The sequence below is a fragment of the Homarus americanus genome, unplaced genomic scaffold, assembly GCF_018991925.1.
Source record: "Homarus americanus isolate GMGI-L3 unplaced genomic scaffold, GMGI_Hamer_2.0 scaffold20465, whole genome shotgun sequence".
Taxonomy (NCBI): domain Eukaryota; kingdom Metazoa; phylum Arthropoda; class Malacostraca; order Decapoda; family Nephropidae; genus Homarus; species Homarus americanus.
Window position 1 is genome coordinate 7,691,445 of NW_024756914.1, and position 24,682 is coordinate 7,716,126.

General features: G+C 44.8%; 1 protein-coding gene across 1 annotated transcript in view; it reads left to right on the forward strand.

The window, feature by feature from the left end:
• The window catches only part of LOC121857240, a gene marked incomplete at its 3' end in the record, with an annotated part of 55,708 nt that overhangs the window by 26,435 nt on the left and 4,591 nt on the right, over positions 1 to 24,682 (forward strand). Inside the window, 1 exon segment of the mRNA XM_042353218.1 lies at positions 19,791 to 19,838. Coding sequence (XP_042209152.1) covers positions 19,800 to 19,838 — 39 coding nt within the window.

Here is a 24,682-nt window from a genome sequence, read left to right on the forward strand (position 1 = left end):
GCTTCCATGACATACAGTGGTCCCTCGGTTAACGAGCACAATTCGTTCCAGAAGGTTGCTCGTTAACCGAAACCATTGTTTCAGTGGGTTTTTGGATAATTGGTTCCAGCTCACCGAAAATTACATACAAACTAAAAATAAATGCAGTAAAGTACACTTACTTTGAGGTGTGCATGTAGAAGGCTCCTGGTTGATGATGATGATGATGGGAATTAGAATGGGGGTGGAGGAGAAGGGAGAAGAGAAGGCATTGGGGTGAAGGGAGAAGAGAAGGCATTGGGGTGGAAGAGAAGTCACCCCATGCCGCCATTTCACCCATAAAATTTAAGTTCACTTGGTGTAATTCAAGGTTATTTTCTTTAAATCAACACTGCACTGCGCTATATATTATCAATATGTAAAATATATTTCAAAGTGACCAATAATTTGACTGGAAACACAGAAAAAAAGCATTTATGTTGAAGAGTCTCTAACAAGATGTTCCTTCCTCTGAACCGATAAACAAACTAACGCCAAGCTTGGTGTGTTGAGTGGCTGTTTGGCGCACAAAAAACTAGTTTCCTGTACAGTGAACCCTCACTTTACGCGGTCAATTGAACCCACGGCGGCCCGCGCAAAGTGAGAAACGCGTAAAGTGAACAACATAACATATGGGATTAATTGAAATAGAGACCGGGCCGACCCTCAAACTCCACTTTTTCAGACACAATACCTACGTTGTAGTAAAAATAACTTCTTAATTTTATGATGGTATGCACACACAATTAATAAGTAAGAGAAATATCAATAATAGTAGGTTTTTTAACACTTACATTAGTAGAAAAGATGGCTGGGCACACGGGGATGGGGGGTTGGTTCCGAGGCAGAGGGCAGATTATTGGCCCTCACCTGCATCACTTGTATCAATTGTATCACTATCCACCACAGAGGCTTGCAGGGCCTCTTTGTCAAACCTCTCAAAGTCCATATCCTCACTATCATTATCACTATCACTGACTTGGGCCGGCTGTGGTGGGTGGCGGGTGAAGAACTCGGTAATGTTTTGATGACTGGGCGACCTTGTACGCAACCTGCTCGCGCCGCTCTCCGCGTGAAAGGATACACACACCGCGGAAAGTGAGCATTCCGGTTTCGGCAGGGTACTGCGTAAACGTGGAAATGCGTAAAGTGAAACCGCGTAAAGCGGGGGTTTACTGTACTTCAATTATGTTCAATAATTGTTAAAATGACCAAAAAATTTAATATAAAACTTTTACAATTATTGAATAGTACAACCTTCTTGATACTGTATTTACTAAAATGGTAAGGAATTTAAGCCCTAAAACCGATTACTGTATTGGCGGACTAATACTACAGCTGGTGGGCAGCCAAATGTAGGCGAAAACATGTTGGGAAAAATTTGTAAAAAATTCGTTAACCGAGGGTTTGCTCGTTAACCGAAGTGAAGAATCTTATGGAAGGTAATTCGCTAACCGAAATTTCGTTAACCGAGGCGCTCGTTAACCGAGGGATCACTGTATTAGAGGAAATGGTGAGGCCTAGCATATCTATTTTAGAATTTGGCAGAATGATTGCGTCCTGGAATGTGATTGGTGGTTAATCATCTAATTTGGAAAGGGTACAGTAATTGGTAAATACTGAGTTTTATTACTATTGAATTTAACCAAGTTTCTACCTCCCCATAATGATTTATGAAAGGGTAGGCGATAATGGCTGAAGAGTAATGGAATTAAATAGAGAAAGATTTGGTATTCGTTACCTGTTATTATACGTTTCCGACGGTAATGTAATAGAAGAAAATTATCTTAGAATTAGACGTATTTTTCGAATATGATAAAAAATTTGGGGTAGGAATGTGTGAACTGCTATAAAAATACCGTATGTTTTTCCGATGGTTTTTGCTATGTTTTGAACGATTTTAATGTTCATTTCCATCGGAAACCACCGGGTATTTGTGATTTTCCCTATCCCAAAACCCCTGGTTCTCATTGAGGATAAGGTGGGAGGTTTTTTTTTTTAACTTGTGATTTCTGATAGAAGTGAATATCAAAATCGTTCAAAACACAAATCAATTATTGGAAAAACGTCGTTTTGTTATTCAATTGCACTGGGACACACTTATTAAAATTTACCTTTTGCGAATGCTTTAACAGATAAAATTACCCATAATATTAGTTGTTCAAAGTGGACAGGCCTTTTGAGTAGAATGAAAAGTGGGGTAAAATACTTAAATTCATGTTTTTGGTGTTCAGTATGTGTTGGTGTTGTTTTTGGTGTTCAGTATGTGTTGGTGTTGTTTTTGGTGTTCAGTATGTGTTGGTGTTGTTTTTGGTGTTCAGTATGTGTTGGTGTTGTTTTTGGTGTTCAGTATGTGTTGGTGTTGTTTTTGGTGTTCAGTATGTGTTGGTGTTGTTTTTGGTGTTCAGTATGTGTTGGTGTTGTTTTTGGTGTTCAGTATGTGTTGGTGTTGTTTTTGGTGTTCAGTATGTGTTGGTGTTGTTTTTGGTGTTCAGTATGTGTTGGTGTTGTTTTTGGTGTTCAGTATGTGTTGGTGTTGTTTTTGGTGTTCAGGTAGGAAGGGATCCATAAACTTTAAAATGATTCCGAACATTTTAACAAGTTCGGAAACATTAGGTCAGGTTTTCAAATGTTTGTTTGGTGTTATTTTTAGTATTTTCCCCCACATTTTCCTCTACTTCAAAGCCCTGTCCCACTTTGAGCAACTAATGTTGTGGGTAATTTATTGATTAACCCTTAGGCCCCGGGTAACGTTCCAGAACGCGCACCTTTTCCCGCCACTGTTTAAATGCCCAGTGCGGGTTTTCAGGTTCCAGTGTGACTATTTGCCTGTCACACCACACCTCGGCCACAAGGAAGTTTCCTGAACATAATTACCTACCTTTGTTTGTTTGATTTTCATTGTTTGTCCTTTTATATCATGTTGTATCAAAGTAATATTTGCTAAAAGTAGTGTAGTTGTATTGTAGTACAGTATAACTGTAAAATAATGCTATGATTATGCAAAAAATGCATTTATTTGTGGAATTGTTATTCCGATAATTATTTTATGCATTACTTGCTCTCCCAAACACAGAGACAGCCTGATGACCGACTACGTGTGTTGCCAAGTACTTTTTATGAAAAATAATGTAAATAAAATATTCTAAATGAAATATTTATAGGAAGTAAGTATTATGATCAGTAAATGCATTATTGGCCAACTCGGACACAAAGGCAAACGGGAAAATGACCCCTAAGTGCGTAGTGACAGCGAGCGCTCGGTGTAAAAAAAACAACTTTCCCCTTAGTCCCCTCGTCACTGAGGCATCAGGGAAGTTTCTAGAGGGTCAATATATAGTTTTTCTTACGTCATTTTTATCGTTTTATCATTTATAAGGGTTAAAAATTATTTTTGGAAAAGTAGATTTTTTTCTTTTTACCCTGCGTGAGGCACCCTACCCTAGCCTGGGGCGTGATGGTTAAAATACTCAAAAAATATACATTTCTGACGGAAATGTTAGAATAAGTTATTTTTAGTTTTTCTCTTTCTCTCCATATAAGACTCAATATACTGTACAGTATAGTCTCGATTTACGCGGATTTTGTTTCCACGTTTGGTCATTTACACGGTACCCTGCCAGAACCGGAATGCCCAATTTACGCGGTGCATCTTCTCATAAACGGAGAGCGGCTACTAACTTAAGTGTTAAATCTAACCTTGATTTTTTCTAACCTAACTTAACGTAAGTGTTAAACCTTGATTTTTTCTAACCTAACCTAACCTGACGTAAGTGCTAAACCTTGATTTTTCTTTTACCTGGTACAGTATATTATTCTCTTATTGATATTTCTCTTCTATATTATGTGTGTGTGCATACCATCATAAAGTTAGGATACTATTTTTATTACAACGTAGGTATTGTGTCTGAAAAAGTGGAGCTTGGGGGTACGCCCAGTCTCTATTTCAATTAATCCCATATGTTCTGTTATTCCATTTACGCGTTTCTCGTTTTACGCTCTACTCCGCGGGTTCAATTGACCGCGTAAATCGGGGTATTACTGTACTGTATAAGTAGGTGTTGGCAATTTCTAAATATTTACCAAGTAAGCATTTGCCCGAGAAAATGAATAAAGGTGAAAATAATCAGCGTAAAAAACTGTCTGAAAACACCCCTTATAATTACTGAACTTCTGACAGTCACGAGTCGTATATTAGCCGTTTTTTCTTGTTTTTGGGGGGTAGATTTGGAAGACTCACCCGGCACCGAGTTTTATTTCGGCAATGTGTTTTTTAGGTGGGAATTTATTTTTTCTATGGCGTTTCTGTCGCAAATGAGCCGTTATAGAGATATGACCCCCACCCCTCCCCCAACTACCAACAATATTGGTTGGTCAAAGTGGGCAGGGCCCTGAAGTAGAGGGAAATTGTGGGGTCAAATACTCAAAAGAACACCAAACAAACCTTTGAAAACCTGACCTAACCTAACCTATATAAATCCTCATCTGGTGTTCAGATAAGAAGGGACCCATAAACTTGAAAGCAATTTGTAACCTTTTTACAAGTCAGGAAAAGTATACGGTATTTTAAAATCTTATTCCATTTTAGTCAATTATTGAAAGCGATATAGTAGACTAGCAGTATTTGAAGTTGAAAAGCTTATAATAAAATACGCAGGTACATTTTCAAGGACCTTTCAACATAAAAGCTTAGATTGAAATTAAATGTTTCCAACAACAATTATAAGAAATTGAGTTACTTAATACAGAACTGTGCTGTAGTTGCATTCAGTAATCAAAGTTGAAGAATCTCAAATGGTATTTTAAAATCATTAGTGTTTCACCAGTGTCAGCATTAAGATGACTTATATGTGGAGTGTATACTGTACAGTACAGTGTACCACCAATGCTGAATATTGTTTTACTTTCCACTGATGATGGGGGAGAACAAAGATGCTTGTTTCCAAGGAGACTTAAAGTTGCAAGTACTGTATGTTCTTATTGATTTTCCACCAATCTAAAGGATTCCATCACGTGCTTGCACTTGTAATGTCTGGTAGCTGTCCATTTCAGTTCTTGACAGTTGACGTTGTTACACAATGTTTTTGCTCTTTGAAGAACTCCTTGGAATTGATTTTGGTTCTATAGACTGTGAACGATCACTGTCACCCTCTGTCACTTACTGGTCTAAGCATTAATCAAATTCAAAGTCACTAAAGTCATTAATTTGCACAAGTCTCTAGGTTCTGCACTTGAGGTTCACTGGAATGTGTACTGTTATGGTTTACTTTCTCTTCTCAAGACAAGCTGACCATTGCTCTCTCTAGGTTAACTTCAGGTATTTTAGACGTTTCATCACCTTCACCTTCAGGGTATCCTTGTATCCTGGATCAAGATATGTTGCCAGTATTGGGTTGGTGTCATCAAATTATCTATGAAATCTTCTCCAGTGATGCCTTGATGGCAGTGAGAGTACTGTACTGTAATGCCTAACCTAGAAAACCGAGCATCTGCTGATGCTTTAGTTATGAACATTGAAAGAAACTTGATTTAAGGGATTATTTCTGAAACAGTGCTTGATCTTTCACTCAACCCAACAGTGGTGTTGTGGGAAAATATCATGAAATACTTGCTGTTACAATGAGAGGGGACATTTTGTATTAATATTGTACATTGAACAAAGATAGAATGTATTTGTTGACCCAAAATATTTAATATATGTTAGAGAAAATATGACTCCTAGTTGCATTCCAGAGGTGGTCACTCATGGTAAGATCTGCCATATATGTAATAATAAAAATGGACCGTTTGGGCTGTCAGAGATGAAAATTAATGATAAAATTATGAAAATATCGGCTGAAAATTAGCCGATACCGGTACTCCAAGAGTAGGCCGATACAACGGTACAGCCCTAATTATTACCTATTTAAGCAAAAGTCTTCCCACGCATACACACCCATGTTCTTTTTGGTATTTTTAGTTTAATATTATTTTGTATTTATTTTTTAGTCTCATTAGAGTACAGTACAGTATTACATTGAAATGACTTTTGGTAATGGTAGAGCAGACAGTACCAGAGGGACTTTATGGAGTGGCTGTGGCTAGTTGTCCGCTTGTCAGTTAGGTATTTTTTTTAGACTAATACCAGAAGGAGTTGATAGAATTGGACAAAACTTTGTGGGAACATTATTTACAATCTGTTAAATAGATAAGTGGAAACGAGAATGTACAGAACCTATTAGAACTTGACCTAACCAACTTAACCTAAAGTTGGTTAGTGTGCAATTAACATATCCACAAAGTTTCGTCCAGTCTATCAACTCCTGGTGTTAGTCTAAAAAAAATACCTAACTGACAACCGGACGAATATCCACATCATTATGGAACTGCGCCAAATTTTCAGATGTCGTTTGGATGATACAGGTACACTGTACTAAGAAAATTTAAATGACAATGCACAGAACGTATTAGAACTTTTCTTATACCTAACCTCATCTACCTTCCTAACCTGTGCATCGTTGATTCTATTTTTTTACTGCCGTGTCATCCAAACAACATCTCTAGCAAAAATGAACGAATTTAATCCATTATAAATTGTACTAAACATGGCTGATGAGATCGTCGTTTGTTTCTTGACATGTAAACAAAGACTGCAGACACTACCGTATAGCAGATGATGTGAACCAAAACATGGTCGGCACGAGAGATCCACCGGCATTATAATTACGGTAAATAATTTATGTCTTCTCCTACAAAGCATGTAGAGACGTGAAATTGCTGTCATATGATCAGTGTTCGTACCCCGTTGTTTCCTTCTTTCATGCCCTGCCCACTAACAACCAATTTATGATTGAAGCATTGGCTAAAAATAAAAATACAGTAAAGCCTCCGATAACAACGGTTCAACTAACGAAGATTCATATCTAAGACCCTGGTTAATTTAGGACCCAGTTCAATTTACTCCATTATTTTTTTCGAATTTAAGACAAAATAAAAAAAAATTATATAGTAAAACCCCGCTTTACGTGGTTTCACTTTACGAGTTTCCACGTTTACGCGGTATCCTGCCGAACACGGAATGCTCACTTTACGCAGTGAGTGTACCCTTTTACTGGGAGAGTGGCTGGCGGTCCTCTCGCGCCGTGACATTTTTGGATTCAAACCTCCTGCCATCTCTCCCGCCATCCTGGGTAAGCGGTGCGAGTAGGTTGCGCAGTGTACAGTATGTCTTTGTTGCGTTATCGGTGAAGTCATATGACGTATCGGACTGTGATTGGGCCAAGCATCTTTACCTCCCTCCCTCGCTAGCTGTGATTGGTTTAATGTACTATGACGTGCCCCGCCGCGGGAGCGTTCAAGCCCCTTGACCTACTCGCGTCAGTTACACCCCTCCCGGCTACACCGTGCATATTGGTATCCATTGTTCCATAAGAATGGCTTCCACCGGACCACCACCACAAAGAAACCTTGCATTACCTGGACCCAGCCGCCCTAAGCCAAAGAAGATACTACATTCCCTAAGCTACGAAATTAAATACAAGATCATCCAAGAGTTGGAGAAAGGAACAAGACAGGTTGATCTCGCGTGCCAGCATGGTCTTAATGAGTCTACGATCAGGACAATTAAGAAGGATGCAGCCAAGATAAAGGAGCACATGAACATCACAAAGTCTACAGGTGCTTCTATGATCAAGTATTGCCACAACTAGGTGCTTCTCAAGACGGAGAAATTACTTGTGAGCTACTTGATCCGTCAGGCGCGACGGAACATGGCGGTGGACATGCGCTCAGTTAAGGAGTGTGCACGTGAACTGTGGCTTCGTTCTCACACACACTACTTTTTTTTTTTTTTTTATGGCCTCCATCCTCCCCCAATAGCTACACCTTCACCATCATTTTATAACCTTATAATTAAATATCCTAATACATAAGTAGCTATCCTAGCTGTGTTGAGTTGGTTGAGCTGCAGATCTATGCGGCATTCAGTGACTGTTGCCTCATAGTCAATATCTGAAACTGTTGTCGGCTTTGGGGCCGATGCTCTCGTTCCTAGAGCAAAGCAGACCTAAGGAGAGAGAAGGACAGTTGACATATCATCCAGGCTATAACATAACTTCTGGGCTGCTGCTTCTGTTCGGATAGCACCTCTGTGAGTCTGGCGTAGAAGCATCTTGCACTTGGTCCCATCCCGCCAGAGGTTGTGAACATCAGAGGATTGAAGCTGCCTTGATCAACGTTCTGAATTCTCTCCCCATATGCCCTTATCTTGTCGGTCTCGTTCCTCCTGTGTGCAGCATTGAGAGCTAAGTTACAGTGACATGCGGCCATGAGATAAAAGGAATCCTCGAGCACTGACGTCAACACGGGCTTTGTTGGATGTGTTTGAAGTCCTATGTTGGAAGTTCTTAGTGTCCAATGGAAGGAGGGTCGGTTCTACCCTGACATCACGACAGATTTCCTTGAACATATTTGCTGTGAGATCCCTTACTTCGTTATGCCTCATGCATATGAAGCCCCCTTTCTTGCACACCATGGCGTGAGCGACGTCATAGAAAGAGCCACATACGCATTGGGAGGGCAAACCTTCCACTGCCCTACTGTACCTTAGAGCAATGACATCTGTAAATTCTTGTTTATTGAGACTGAAACTGTATGTATATGTATGTATATTATGTATGTGCTCCATTTGTATACTATTTATTCAGCCTAGCTAGTAGCGTGTGGCAATGTATTTATCAGTGTCCCACATGCCTAATTAATGTGCCTGCCAACATATGGAAGCTGTTTATGTATCACTTGCCATACGTCGCCTAGAGAGCAGTTGACCAGCAGACAGGTTGAGGAGCGCTACTTCCCTTGTGTACATATCTCTTATCCAGTAAATCGAACCTATAAAATTATACAGGTGTTTGTGTTCGCTCCTGTATATTGAACTTATTACCCAGAACACGAACATGGCGCAGTGTGTACTTTTACTGGATAATTACGAGTGACAGTGCAAAGTTTGTGGAAAGCCGGCTTACGGACTCCTTCCCTGTGTCAACCAACCGCCGCCCGTCTCCCCTCCTCGAAGAATTTAGCAACTTTGAGCAGTGTCAGTGACTGATTTTCTGTGCAGTGTTTAGTGCATTGTGTGTTTCGTGCCATAAATGTGTGACCTTGTTCTAAAGGATTCCCAAGGTACACGGCATGTTCTGGGCATTTGTAAGGAGCAAAGTTTTTCGCATCCATCTCTCGCCATGTCCAGGGTGTAACTGACGCTCCTCTCGTCTCCACACCCCCTCATGGCGAGACGCTATCGCCCGCCCCGCACACACAATCACTGACATCGCTGATTCCCTTATATATATTTTATATATATAATCTACTTATCTGTGTATTTAATTAATTTTTTGTCTGAAATCTTGTTGATACGACGGGCTGACCGGTCAACACTGATTTAAGACACAGTACACAGATGAAGTAGTTATGTCTCGTGTTTTACACAGTCGTGGAGCCGACGCCCGGATAAGTCAGTCGGATGATAGCCCCGCAGAGATGGATGACCAGGCTGACCATGACGCTCCAGCTCCCACAACATCGCGCAGCCCTTCACCTCGATATTCAGCGTTGTCTCCAGAGATAATTGCTTTAATGAAGTTTATGAGAGATGAAAAGCGCGAGGATGAAGTTAACAGACGTGTGGCGGATGAACGCAGAAGACAAGCAGAGGCTGAGAGAGACCACCAACGGAGATTGGAAGACAGTGCACGGTTTGAAGCTCTGATATCTCGCCTCACTGTTAGCCAAGCCCCTGGCTCAAACACTGCCTCGGTACTGACTGGTTCAGATACCTCATCAATGCTTCCTTCACGCCCCCCAGCCCCACCTAAAGCAGCAGCTCAAACACCGCCCATCTTGAAGCCTGATGTGAATTTCCAGACTTTTCGTGAATGGCTGCGACGGTGGACTGATTATTCTACAATGGTGGATCTCCAGAGTTTGTCACAGCCTAAACAACTCATTCAGCTGCGTATGTGCCTGTCCTTGGAAACTCAGCGTGTCTTAGAACATACGTTGCAGGTACCTCCGACCTCTTCGTTGTCTGTAGAGGAGGTACTGGACATTCTACAACGGCACATCAAAGGACAGCAGAATGAAGCTCTGCGCAGGAGGGACTTGTTTAGCTTAAGACTGATGGAGGGCGAGACTTTTGACGCCTTTTATGTACGACTCAAGAGTGCCTCGGAAGAGGTAGATATATGCCTAGGCCACCACCAGCAGTGCGAGGAGACCCAGTTGAAGCAGGTGATCCTGATGGGTGTTAAGGACGAGGAGCTTGTCCAATGCCTCACCTCCCTCGACTCTTCCTCTTCTCTTAAGGATGTTTAGACGATATGTCGCTCCTATGAGGCTGCCAGGTGTGCCACCTCTGCCATCCGAGCTCCCCCTACAGCTGTATGCGCTGTGTCCCGGTACAAGAAGGTCAAGAAGTCTGCTCCTATGCCTTCGCCCACCACGTCCACGCCCGGTTCATTTTGTAACAACTGTGGTAAGCAGCACGGAACACAGGTGTGTCCAGCTGCTGAGTCTACCTGCAACAGTTGTGACCGTAAGGGCCACTGGTCACTCACAGTACGGTGCCCAGCTAAACGCGTCCCGTGCAATGTGTGCGGTCGTCTGGGCCACTATGACAAGTGTTGCCCTTCCAACAAACCCAAGGGACAGCGTCGGCGGAAGCTTCAGCGCCCTTCCACCAGTGAGGGCCGCCCACAGTCTTCCAATCAGAAGCATGACGACCCTGGACAACGCTCGAGCCATATTAGGAATGTGTGCTCCCCCCCGCGTCCCAGGACCAAAGTCCCCCAGTACATCAGTGTCATTGTGACCTATGGCAGTGTGTCATCCCGTCTTCAGATGTTGCCCGACACTGGCGCTGATGCTACAGTCATCGGTCCCCAGCATTTGCAATGCTTGGGGCTCTCTCCGAGTGATCTAGGACCGCCCCCCAAGGATCTCCGCTTTATGGCAGATGGTTCACAGATGACCCCGGCCCTAGGTTCACTCCAAGCACAAGTCACCTTTGGCAACAGGTCGTGTCAAGCCTGGATTGATGTGCATAACGGTGTCCCGACTCCTTTGCTGTCCTACAGACATTGTCAAGAGTTGGCCATCATCTCCCAGGACTTCCCCAAACCTATTCTCGAGGTAAAACACGCCAACAGGATGCAAGAAGGGAGCAGCAACGACCCTGCTGCCGCCCTAACCCTGCCTCTTGCCAGTGACACCTCTCCTTCGGATGCTCGGAAGTACTTCCTGAAGGAATTCAGCGACTTTCTGGTTACCAAGTCCGCTCTGGAATCCAAGCCTCTCAAGAAGATGGTAGGTCCCCCCATGAGGATCCACTTGAGGGACGACGCGAAGCCCTTCACTATTTACACCCCACGACTGGTTCCCCTGGCCTTCCGCGAGGCGGTCAAAAACGAGCTGGACTCCATGGTCGCCCAAGAAATTATTGCACCAGCCGGTGATGACCCGTCTCCATGGTGTCACCCTATGGTTGTCGTCGCAAAACCTAAAGGTGGTGTTCGGATCACCACTGACCTCTCCAAGCTCAACAGCCAGGTGTCTCGTCCTGCGCACCCTTCTCCCACGCCCTTTGCAGCTATACGCAGTGTGAACCCGAAGGCGCGCTTCTTCACGACGATGGACGCCCTGTGTGGATACTGGCAGATAGAGCTTGCCGAAGAAGACCGACCACTCACAACTTTCATTACCCCGCATGGACGTTACAGTTATTGCCGTGGCCCCATGGGATTCGCCGCTACAGGAGACGCTTTCTGTCTTCGAGGTGATATGGCTCTACAAGGTCTGGCAAACTGCGTGAAAGTGGTCGACGACATACTCGTGTACGACGAGGATTATATGGATCACCTCTGCCGTATCTACGAGGTACTCAACAGGTGCCGGAAGCACGGCATTACCCTAAATGCCGACAAGTTTGTTCTGGCCAGCTCTTCAGTTGACTTTTGTGGGTACACCCTCTCAGGGAATGGTATCGCAGCTGACCCGGAAAAGGTCCGCGCCATCACGGATTTTCCCACCCCTGCTAACCTCACCGACTTGAGGTCCTTCATCGGTCTCGTCAACCAGTTAGCAGAGTTTTCGTCGGACATCTCCGCAGCTGCCCAACCACTTCGCCCCCTGATGAGCCCCAAGAGGACATTCCTGTGGACCCCCGACCACGACAAGGCCTTCCAGCAAGTGAAACAGGCCCTGTCTCGTCCACCTGTCCTCGCCACGTTTGACCCAGCCTTGCCGACAGTTCTGCAGACAGATGCCTCACGCTTGTATGGCGTGGGATACACCCTACTGCAGGATCATGGTGGAGGGCAGTTCCGGCTCGTCCAGTGTGGCTCGCGTTTCCTCTCTGACACTGAGATGCGCTACGCCACTATTGAGTTGGAGCTGTTGGCTGTGGTTTGGGCGATGTCCAAGTGCAGGTTTTACCTTATAGGCCTGCAACACTTTCACCTAGTGACCGACCATCGCCCGCTTGTTCCGATCCTCAACCACTACACGCTGGACGCCGTTGAGAACCCTCGCCTCCAGTGTCTGAAGGAGAAGCTCTCGGCGTACATCTTCACAGCAGTGTGGCGTGCTGGTAAGGAGCTCTGCATCCCTGATACCTTATCCCGCTCTCCTGTCAGCCGCCCTACTCCAAAAGACCATGTGCTCGACGCCGACCTCGCTCTTTCCGTCAGGACTCTGGTCACTCTACACGCCCTCCAGTCCCTTCGTTCGGACCTGTCACCAGATGACGACAAGGCAATGGAGGACCTTCGAACAGCGGCCCGAGATGACCCTTCCTACGTCCGACTCGTCGAGTGTGTGAGGAATGGATTTCCTAGCAACCGCTACGATCTTCACAACACCCTACTCCCGTATTGGAAACTCCGCGATGAACTCTACTGCGACGGAGACCTTGTTCTGTACGGAGCACGTGTAGTTGTCCCTGCTGCATCACGTCCCCACGCCTTGGCTCGCCTTCACGACAGTCACCGTGGAGCTGAGGCCACCAAACGACGTGCACGACAGACTGTGTTCTGGCCCGGCATCAACTCCGACATCTCCAATGTTGTCCGTGCGTGTGAGCCCTGCCAAGTATTACAACCCAGCCAGCAGCAGGAACCCTTCATGAGTGACGACAACCCCACCCGCCCCTTTGAGTCTGTGTCGGCCGACTTTTTCTCTGTGTCAGGAAAGTCCTTCCTTGTTATCGTCGACCGTCTCTCTGGTTGGCCGGTTGTCATCAAGTGCGGTAATGACACGACGTCTGCCGCCACCATCAGCAAGTTCCGCCACTACTTCCGTGACGTGGGCGTTCCTGTACGCCTGCGAACCGACGGAGGGCCTCAGTTCACAAGCCGGGACTTTGCTGTGTTCCTTTACCGATGGGGAGTCCGGCATGTGTTGTCATCGCCCCATTACCCGCAGTCCAATGGCCATGCTGAGGCTGCTGTCAAATCCTTGAAGCACCTCATCCTTAAGGTGGCCCCTTCTGGGAATATTGACTGCGAGGCCTTCGACCTGGGTCTTCTTGAACTCCGCAACACACCTAACTACACCGGACGCTCCCCTGCTCAGGTTTTGTATGGACGCCCCCTTCGTTCTTGTGTCCCTACTCACCCTCAATCCTTCTCCAAGGAGTGGCAGGCCAAGACAGAGGATTGTGATCGCCGAGCCGCCGACCGTGTTCAAGACGTCGTCGCCCGCTACAACGACCACGCCCGTTCTCTCCCCAGGTTGAGTGTCGGCACCCAAGTCCGTGTTCAGGACCCGACCTCCCTACGTTGGGACAAAGTAGGCGTAGTCCTGGGTCTCGGTAGGTCACGGGACTACCAGGTGCGGTTACCCAGTGGTCGTGTGTGATGGAGGAACCGCCGTTTTCTCCGCCCCGTAACAATGCCTTCTGCTGACCCCGCCACCAGTGTTGAGTCCCATACCCTTCCCAGTGATTAAGTCCCTCGACGCTCAGAACGGATCCAAAAGAAAAGGTCCGCTCAAGACTTTGCTATGAGCGTATAGGGGGGAGGGGGGGTGTATGTATATGTATGTATATTATGTATGTGCTCCATTTATATACTATTTATTCAGCCTAGCTAGTAGCATGCTGCAATGTATTTATCAATGTCCTACATGCCTAATTAATGTGCCTGGCGACATATGGAAGCTGTTAATGTATCACTTGCCATACGTCGCCTAGAGAGCAGTTGACCAGCAGACAGGTTGAGGAGCGCTACTTCCCTTGTGTACATATCTCTTATCCAGTAAATCGAACCTATAAAATTATACAGGTGTTTGTGTTCGCTCCTGTATATTGAACTTATTACCCAGAACACGAACAGAAACCATTTGCCCATATCAGTAACATAGTTAACCAGTTCGAGGCGCCTGCCTCCTGCGCTAAAGCTACTTTTTATTCTTCAAATTCTCTGGTACTTGCAGCATCAGTTGCTGCAACTTATCACTCTGGTCGTTCTGTCGTAATGGACCTTCGAATCTTGTTTACTTCAGTGGTAGCCCTCTCCCCTGTTGCGTTCTGAGCTATTATGTGGACCATGAGGGCTCCCGTGAGCTTAACTGGGTTTTGATGTTCGGTGGCAGCAATCTCCTCTGGATTGGTCAATCCCATTCCTCCCGGTCTCGGTGGTAATGCAAGGAGTGATCTTTCTGCTGGGGTTAAGTGAAGGTGTTTCACTAATTTGGGAATAAAATTGACGCTGACAGCTTCTTCCAGAGGGTGGAGGAGAGGTCCGATATCAGGGATAGTGCGCATCAGGTAGTTCCAGCAATGGTTGACTCCATGGGTGAATGCCGCAATAGCCGCATGTGGCTCTGTGTTAGCAATTTCAGACAGAGCTAGGATTTCCCTAACCCCTAACCCTCTCATTCACCTTTCCCGTTATGTACTCGATCTTAAGACCGTTGTGCCGATTACTGCACCTAGGTGTCTTTGGCCATCCTTTGTTATTTTGACCTCACTTCCACCGAACACCTACTTTGCTGTCACTCGGAATCGAGTATGACGATCATCCAGCTATGATACAATGATTCGAGTTATTAGGGATGTCACCTAGGTTGGTGAGTGTTAAGGCGACTAAAGAGGCTGATATGGGACCTGCAAGGTCATTCACAGATGTTGCACATGTGGAGGGCTACATCTAGTGCGAGAGGGGTGGTGTCAGCATCTTTCTGGCATTGACGCTTGTCTACCTCAGTTTGCAGTCGGGCTAACTCGAAAGTATGGACACCTTCTTGTGTGGTGCTCCTCCAAGCGTTACGATGTGGAGTAATCGTATCCCAGGTGAGGGGGCCGATTTGGCACTTTTTCAGGTTTGTCTTAAGACTATCCTTATACCTTTTCAATTGCCCGCCAGCATTACATTTACTATTCCTTACGTGACTATAAAATAGCTGCTTTGGCGGTGTACTCTCTTCCATGCGGGTAACATGCCCAGTCCAACATAGTTGTTCATGGATTATGGTAGCCTCGATGCTCCTACAGTTGGTGTCAGCGAGAATACTTGCATTTGTTTTCTTGTCTTCCCGGTGAACTCTGAGGATGGAACGTAGACTACCTTGGTGAAAGTTTTCAAGTGCCTTAAGGTGTCTCCTGTACGTTACCCATGTCTCACTGCCATATAACAGGGTGGGGAGGACCACTGCTCGATATACGTGTAACTTTGTAGATAATTTCAGCTCCCTACAGTTGAAGACACAGTTTCAGAGTCTGTCAAAGGCTTGAGATGCACATCTGATCCAATGTTGAATCTCTTCATCGATGTCTGCGGTGGTGGACAGGTGGGAGCCGAGATACTGAAAGTGGGCAACATTAGAGATGGTAGTACCGTTAAGATGGATGGATGTGGAGGTGTGGCTGAACCAGGGGCAGGCTGTAAGAGAATCTGAGTCTTAAGCACATTCACCTCAAGGTCGAAGTGTGCGTAGGTGTTCAGAATCTTCTGCAGGTTGCATTCAATGTGAGCGACAAGGGTGAGATTGTCTGCATACTGAAGTTTAGTAATGGAAGCTGCCGACACCTTTGTTCTTGCCTGGAGTCGTCTTATGTTGAAATGATCCTTCATCAGGTACTCGATGTTCACCCCGCCGGTTAAATTGGCACTGACATGAGTAAATAAGGCAGCCAAGAAAATGGAAGAGAGAGTTGGCGCCAGTACACACCCTTGTTTTACCCCCATTTGGATGGAGAAGAGCTCAGACTGAGTGTCATTGTGCAGGACACTGCCGTTCATGCCATCATGGAGTTGACTCACAATGGCAATGAATTTTGGTGGGCAGCCAAACCGGCCAGAGGGCTTCCCTGTTGACCGGGTTGAAGACCTTGGCTAGGTCGATGAAGGCCATGCACAGGTCACGATGCTGTTCTCTGCATTTTTTCTGTATCTGGCGAGCAGCAAAGATCATGTCAGTGGTGCCACATGATGGTCTAAAGCCACACTGAGATTCTGGGAGGAAATTTATTGCCTCTGGTGGTAGTCTGTTTAGGAGGACTCGGGCGATAATCTTGCCAGCTACAGACAGCAGCGAGATCCCGTGGTAGTGGCCACAGTCTGACTGGTCTCCCTTGTTCTTTTAAATATTGATGATGGAGGCACCTTAAAGAGCTTGAGGGATTTCCTCCTTTTCCCATATACTGTATTCTCCAAGAGAGAGTGGAGACGGCTGGTAAGCAGAGGTCCTCCTGCTTTATACACCTCAGCTGAGATTCCATCAGACCCTGAGGCTTTGTTATTTTTCATCTGTTTGATGGCAGTGGCTACCTCATCCAGGGATGGAGGATAGTTGAGGTGGGTCAGCTCTGGATGCTGAGGGACCTGCTGGGTAGTCAGGACATCCACATCAGTGTTTCAGTTTGGCAGCGAATGGTAGTGCTCTTTCCAGCGCTGACGGATGCCTTCTTCATCTTTAATTAGGCAGTTACCGTCGGATGAGTGGATAGGGGCTTTGCCAAGAGTGATTGGCCCATAAAACGTTTTAGTGGAATTGAAAGATTTTTGCATCTTTTGTTTATCTGCAAATTTTTGTGCTTCACATGCTTTATTTTTAAACCAGTCATTCTTTAGTTTGTGAAGTTCCCGCTGGGCTGCCGCTTGCTTCTTGTGGAAGGTATCAGCTTTGGTTCTCGACTGAGGGCTGTTCTGCCAGTCAGTTAAAGCAGCATGTTTATCATCGACGAGTACATTGATTTCCGGTTCATTTTCATCAAACCAGTCCTGGTGTATTCTTTCGACCTGGCCGAGGGTCTCTGCAGGTTTTGTCATAACAGTGTCGAGAATATCCTATTCGGCACTGGGAGTTGGGTTGTTTGCAGTTGGATTGTTTACAAGCCCTTGTTCGAGCTGCTCTCTGAAAGCATGTGCTACCACTGGATCCTCCAGGCTTGCTGCCTTCGCTGTTTTGGGACGACATGAAGTGAGAGCTTGGATCTGAGAAGCCAATGATCAGTGTTTCGGTAGTCTAAACCACGCATGGCACGGGTGATGAGGACATCTCGGTGATCTCTTTCTCTGACAGTGATGTAGTCAATGAGATGCCAGTGTTTGGTGATTCCACGAACTCTTGAATTTGTTGGCTTGCCTAAACAAGGTACAGTACTGTATTGGTGATAGTGAGGATGTGTGCAGCACACTTGCTGAGGAGTAGGCCGTTGGGATTACACTTGCCTAGTCCATTTCTCCCTATGGTTCCCTGCCAAATGTTAGCATCTCTGCCAACTCTGACATTGAAGTCACCAAGGAGCACAACCTCGTCTTCTCTGGGGATAGAAGTTAGCACTTGGTCAAGGTCGTCATAAAAGGCCTCCTTGATGTCATCCTCTGCATCCAGTGTTAGGGTGTATGCATTGATGAAGAAGGCATGACGTGAGTGATTCAACGCACACACACACACACACATTCGACCATTATCATATCCTGGGTTAACCACATGTTCGTTGTTACCATAAATGCTCCTTGATATCTTGGACACTGGCAGGGATGCTTGGATGCATGTCTTCTCTGAGCCCTGACTGTTAAGACACTGGCAGGCTTCAAGATAATTATGTGGGTCACGGCCGCCTCTGTACATGCCAGCTGATCAAACAGACAAGTCTGTCTGTTAATAAGCATAGATGGGAAAATTTTTACTGCATATGGTGTGACGATCCCACTGGCATTGTTTACCAGATAGGAAGTGGGTATCACATCAAAGGGGTTAAAATCAAATCCAGTGATAGTACAGCAATGTGCGGTCAGTGCTGGCTCTTAAAATAATTTTGTACCATTTTAAGATGTTTTGGGAATTTTTTGTTTATGACTTGTTTTCTCTGTCCTAAAAACTCATCTTTGCTTATATTATAGAAGACTATAGGAAAATGTGATCCAATATACTGTAAAATAGTGGCTTACAGCTACACTCTTGATATTGGTGTGAAGCATTATGACACCATGGATGATAGATATTGGGACATGCATTTACTTTGGTATACAGTTTAACATTTGTAATGCAATGTGTATTAATTTGGGTGTAATTAATATATTGTTCGGTTTCCAAATTTAGAAGGATCAGTGTGCCACAGGGCCACGCATACCAACCCTCCAGGGACATCACGAGTTACATGTAGCATTTCGGAAGTCATTGAATGCAGCTCTGCATATAATTTTTTGAAATTCTGTACATTTTTCCTATTGATTTTTATTTTAGGTGAAACATTAACACTCATGAAAATTAGTAACCCTTGATTATTTTACCTGCAATTAGCCATTTGAGCAGTTAGCTACACTGTTTGCAAGTACAGTACAGGCTGTAGTGCCTGGCATGTACTGGTTCTAGAATGTACCTGAACTTGTGCCACTGTTGTTCAAGTCTAGTGAGCTTACCCACGGTGCTGACACAACACTGATTCCAAAAATTTGCCCTGACAATTTTCTGAAATTTTGGTTTCTTTAACCTACTGTAGGGCTTTGACCTCTGTTGGGGCGGGCATCAGCTGGCTCCAGGCACGAACACTCGGCAGTAATGTCCTTTGAGGTGCTTACCATATAGACTTGTATTAAGTCACCCCTTGCCCGTCTACTGTTTAGTATATGCTAGGCAACTGTAGGTGTTCTAATCTCTCTGGGTACCTGAGATTCTTGAGTGAGACACCTGTCTGGTGACCCTCTTCTGGACATCTTCAATAAACTGAGTGTCTCCAGATGGGTTGGTAGTACTCCAAACAGGGAAACCTCACTATTGAAGAGTGTTTTGAGTGACAGACCATATAGGTATGTGAACACCTTTCTTACAAGGTAAGTCAACCAAATAAGCTAGTAGGTCATATTAGCTTAACTTACCTTCTTTTCACAGTGGCCCGAGAACTTCAGTTCGTTGTCCATGTACATACAGTTTGTGCTAACAAAGCTCATGGGCAGGTCTTAATTAGAGTACCATACTGTGCTGTACTGTATTGTACAGTACTGTGCTGTACTGTACAGTACTGTACTGTACCGTACTGTGCTGTACCATACTGTGCTGTGCTGTACTTTACTGTGTTGTGCTGTACTGTACTGTACTGGTATTTGCTTATTTATGTTTTAATAGTGAATAATCTCTCTTATCCTTAATGGAATATATCATCTCTTTATGCTATGTGTTCATTAACACTGAATTGTTATTTTCATCAGTGTTGTGGTGTACTGATCCCAAAATAACAAGTTTTATATTACAAGACAATTTAGTTTTGAGAGACTAACAAGGTTTTTCTTCTCCAGATCTGCAGGATGACGAGTGCAAGAAAAGTACCCAATGGTGATATGCAGGTGAGTGTGACTTTGGTAGATGTGAAGGTGTGGTTGGTGGCATCATGATCTTGTACACTACAGTATTCTGAGTCAACATCCACATTGATAGCCTGTGGAGTCCCACAAGGGAGTTTCCTCGCTCTTGCTTTGTCATGTAAATGACATGCCCATTTTTTATTGCAAAATTTTGTTGTATGCTGATGACAGTGCCCTTTTTTTGTTGGGTCAAGTCCCAAAAGATATTATGGTACTAGCAAGTTATCATCTGGCCTGGAGTCATGCAGACAATGGCTGATAGATCAAAAATTATCCCCATGTCTTGGAAAGATTGAAGCAATATTATTTGGATAAAAAATAAAACTCAAAAGAGTAAATGTACTAATGATCTCAACCTCACCACAGTGAAGTCCCTCGGACTAGTGATGTAAATGTTTTTTTACCGCGTGATAAAACTTTTTTTCTTCTAAACAGTATTGCCAAGTTATGTACCTATCATTCTCTTTCTCTCTCTCTCTCTTGAAATTGTGTAATTACTTATATACAGGTAATTGGATTACATTATTCTTTTCCTGAAATTGTTTTTCTTTAATAATAATGATAGATTATTTTACACAAAGTATATTTTGTAACTATCAAAATACAGTAGACTCGCAACTTATGCGGGGGTTACGTTCCCGGGACCCCGCTTAAAGCCAAAAAACGCGCAAAGTTAGAAACACTCCTAAAAATCCCCTAAATCGCCCTTAAATCACTATAATACATACTTATACACCAGAAGTCATAAATCACTTCTGGAATGTATTGTCAACATCTGTAACAAGTGCATAACAGCATTAATAGAACACAGACATTATGTAGACAGACCTGTGTTGTTGTTTTGAGATTATTCATCTCCTTCCCACGTCACTGTGGGGGGATCATCAAGCTCAGATAACGATGCAGGGGAGGACGTGGGCAGCTGAAGGTCACTTCTGGGAACACCCGTGCAGCTGCCCCTTTTCATATGCCGATTCACCAGTGATTCAAATATTTTTCAGGTTGAAACGCTTTCTGAAACTGTTGAGCCAACCTGCACTGGCTTTAAAATTCTTCTCAGAGCTGTTGGATGCTTCGCCCTCAGGAACCTCAGATTTGGACTGGTCATAAAGACTCAGTGCCTTCTCCCCGAGCACGTTGCCGTCGATGGGGACACGTTTCTGGTTCATAACCTCCACCCACATGTTTAATACCTTCTCCACCTTCACTAGAGTTACATCTCTAACCTGGCTAGTCACCTTAGCAGTAAATGAGGCACTTTTAGACACTGTTTTATGAATTTCCCTCTCCCAAATCTTAATGGACCTCACGCTTGATTCGTTGCATCCGTACCTCCGTGCCACAGCAGCGATCGACATGCCGCCTTATATTAAGTCTAGCGCGACCACTTTTTCTTCCTGGGTTATCACAGAGCATTGTTTCTTGGTTGGAGGACCAGAGGCAGAGGTTGGCTTGTGTTTGGGCATTTTGAACAAGTATGAGAGAGGTTTAAGTGCACTAAATTGACACACATGAGAGGCAGGTGTTACTCTGACGATACACGCGCGGCAACTGAGACAGACAGAGGTGGAATGGCTGAGTAGTGCGTTTGGCGGGCTTGCGACCCATTTTGAAAATTTTGAGTTTGAAATTGGAAATTGTAACCTCACCCCCGGGGTAATCCGCGTATAGTTGAAACCGCATAAGAAAAATCCGCGTAAGTTGCGAGTCTACACTGGTCCCTCGGTTAACGAACACAATTCGTCCCAGAGGGTCGTTTGTTAACCGAATCCATTGTTTCAATGGGTTATTGGGTAATTGGTTCCAGCTCACAGAAAAGTACATACAAAGTAAAAAAAAAATGCAGTAAAGTACACTTACTTTGAGATGTGTATGTAGAAGGTTCCTGGTTGATGATGATGGGAATTATAAATGAGGGTAGAGGAGAAAAAGAGGAGGAAGTGGGGGTGGAGGAGAAATCACCTTTCTTTGGACCCATGCTTGATGCAGTAATTTCACCAATAAAATTTTAAGTTTACTATGTGTAATTCAAGATTATTTTATTTAAATCAGCACTGCATTGTGCTATGTATTATCAATATGTTAACTAAAGTTCAGATTGACCAACAATTTCAATGAAAAGTGCAAAAATATTCAAGACACCAACTTTCTTGATATTTACTCCACTGGAAACAAATGTAAACATAGAACAGTTAATTGAATCGGCAGACCAGTCCATTAGCTGACCAGTTGATGCTCACAACAAAACGTGATTTTCGTAAGGATTTCGTTAATCGGAGTTTTGTTCGTTAACTGAATTGAAGATCCTTATGGGAGGTACAGTTGTACCCCACTTAACGCGGTCAATAGAACCCAGAGGGTCCCGCGCTAAGTGAAATCCGCGTTAAGTGAACAACAGAACATATGGGATTAATTCCAATAGAACCCAGCCCGACCCCCAAACTCCACTTTTTGACGACAAATAACTATGTTGTAGTAAAAATTCTATCTTAACTTTATGGTGGCATGAAAAACAAGTAATATAGAAGAGGTTAGGTTAGGAAAGATAAAGGTTAACATAGGAAAAATAAAGAATAGGTTAAAAAACGAAAATTTTTGCGGAACACTTACGGTAGTAGAAGAGATGGGTCGGCATACGGGGATGGAGGCTGGTTCCGAGGCAGAGGGCAGATTACTGCCCCTCAGGTGAATCACCATTACTAGGTGAATCACCATTACTAGGTGAATCAATATCACTGTCACTTACAGTTGTCATGGCTTCCCTGACAAATCCCTCAAAATCAACTTCACTCTCACTATCACTGGCTTGGACTGGCTGTGGTGGGTTGCGGGCGAAGAACTCGGTTATGCTTTTCTGACGGCTGGTGTTGATGTTGTCGTGATACACCTTGATGTACGGCTCCATAGCCTGCACCAGTCGGGTATGGAAGACGTCATGGCGTTCATCGTCATTGTCGCGGGAAACGATGGACTTAATTTTTTCTGTAAACTCTATGAGACACTTAATATCACTATGACTTAAACTAGGTTCTTCGGAGAATGACGCACCTTCTTCCTCCTCTTCACTGGCGGGTTCTTCTTCCAACATCTCGTCGGCAGTCACTTCAGGATCTCTGATCACTTCCATGATGTCTTCGTTGGTGGTCTCGGAGAAGCCTTCAGCTGTAATACTGAGCGCAGCTTCTCTGGCAAGGTCCACTGCTACTGCAACAGTCTGAACCTGACCAGTCACAGGTTCACTCCTCCTCTCACCTGGTATGCCATGCAACACATGTCTCCATGCGTGACGAATCGTAGCAATAGTCAGCAGATCCCATGCCTCCACCAAGAAGTCTACAGCTTGTTTAACGTTAAACTTCTTCCAAAATTGTTTGACGAGAAGTTCTTGAGTCGCCGCCTCTTGTTCCTTGTCCTCGTCGCTTTTACTCTCGCTGTCGGTGTCACCCAGCTTACGCAACTCATCCTTGGTGTTGGTAGAGTCGTTCAGGAGCTTGAACTTCTTTGCAGAGTACGCAGCTTTCACATTGCAGATCAACTCCTGGTCCATAGGCTGGATTAATGACGTAGTGTTGGGAGGAAGGAAGACCACTTTTACGTTGGGGTGACGATCCATAAGTAGGGGCGAGTGTCCTGGTGCGTTGTCAAGGAGCAACAAAATATTGAATGAAACATTCTGTTGCTCGCAGAATTTCTGCACGTCAGGAACAAAACAGTTGTCAAACCAGAAGAGGGACAGAGAAGAGGACATCCACGCCTTACGTGCGGTTAGCCAGTGGACATTAAGCTTGTTCATGTCCATATTCTTGTAGGCGTGCGGCTTGCGGGCTTTGTGAATCACCGATAACTTTGGTTTACAGGTACCGGAGGCATTGGTGGTAAACAGGACGGTGATGCGTTCCTTCTGCATCTTCCGGCCCCTTACCTTGCTCGCAGACTGGACAACGAAGGTCTTGGAAGGTAACTTTTTCCAGAAAAGACCAGATTCGTCCATGTTAAACACCTGGTCGTCACTGTACTGTCCTTCCTCCATAATCTCACGTAAAAACGGAGGAAAATCTCTAGCCGCCGCACGGTCAGCACTCGCTTCCTCACCACCAATGTTGATGTTGCTGACCTTGTTCCTCTTCTTAAACCTATGCAGCCAACCAGAGGAAGCATTGAAGGGTTTGGGCTCTGCAATTCCCAGTTTACGTGTCACTGCTGCGTATAGCTCACGTGCGTACTCCTGCACTGAGCGCGTGTCCACCGCCATGTTGCGTCGCGCCTGACGCACCAAATAACTCGCCAGCAAAGTTTCCACTTTTGCCAGCACCCTGTTCTGGCAATACCTGATAGATGAAGCACCTGCAGACTTTGTGATTTTCATGTGGTCTTTGATCTTGGCTGCATCCTTCTTGATTGTACGAATCGTAGATTCGTTGACGCCATGCTGGCGCGCGAGATCAACTTGGCGTCTTCCTTTCTCCAAATCTTGAACAATTTGGTACTTCACCTCGTAGCTTAATGAACGTCGTGTCTTCTTTGGTTTAGTGCCGCTGGGTCCAGGTGAGGAAAGGTCTCTCTCTGGGGGCGGTGGTGGTCCGGCGGAAGCCATTTTACGGAACAATGGATGCGCGTTAACCCGGGGTGGCCTTGAGGGATGAAACTGCCGCGGCTAGGTCAAGCGTCGTCTCTCCTCCCTCCCTCCCTCCCCGGGGTAGTCACGTCATAATACTTTAAGCCAATTACAGCTAGCAGCAGAGGGGGGTAGGGCTGCATGGCCAATCACAGTCCGAGACGTCATATGACGTCAGTGATAACGCAACAAAGACACACACTGCGCAACC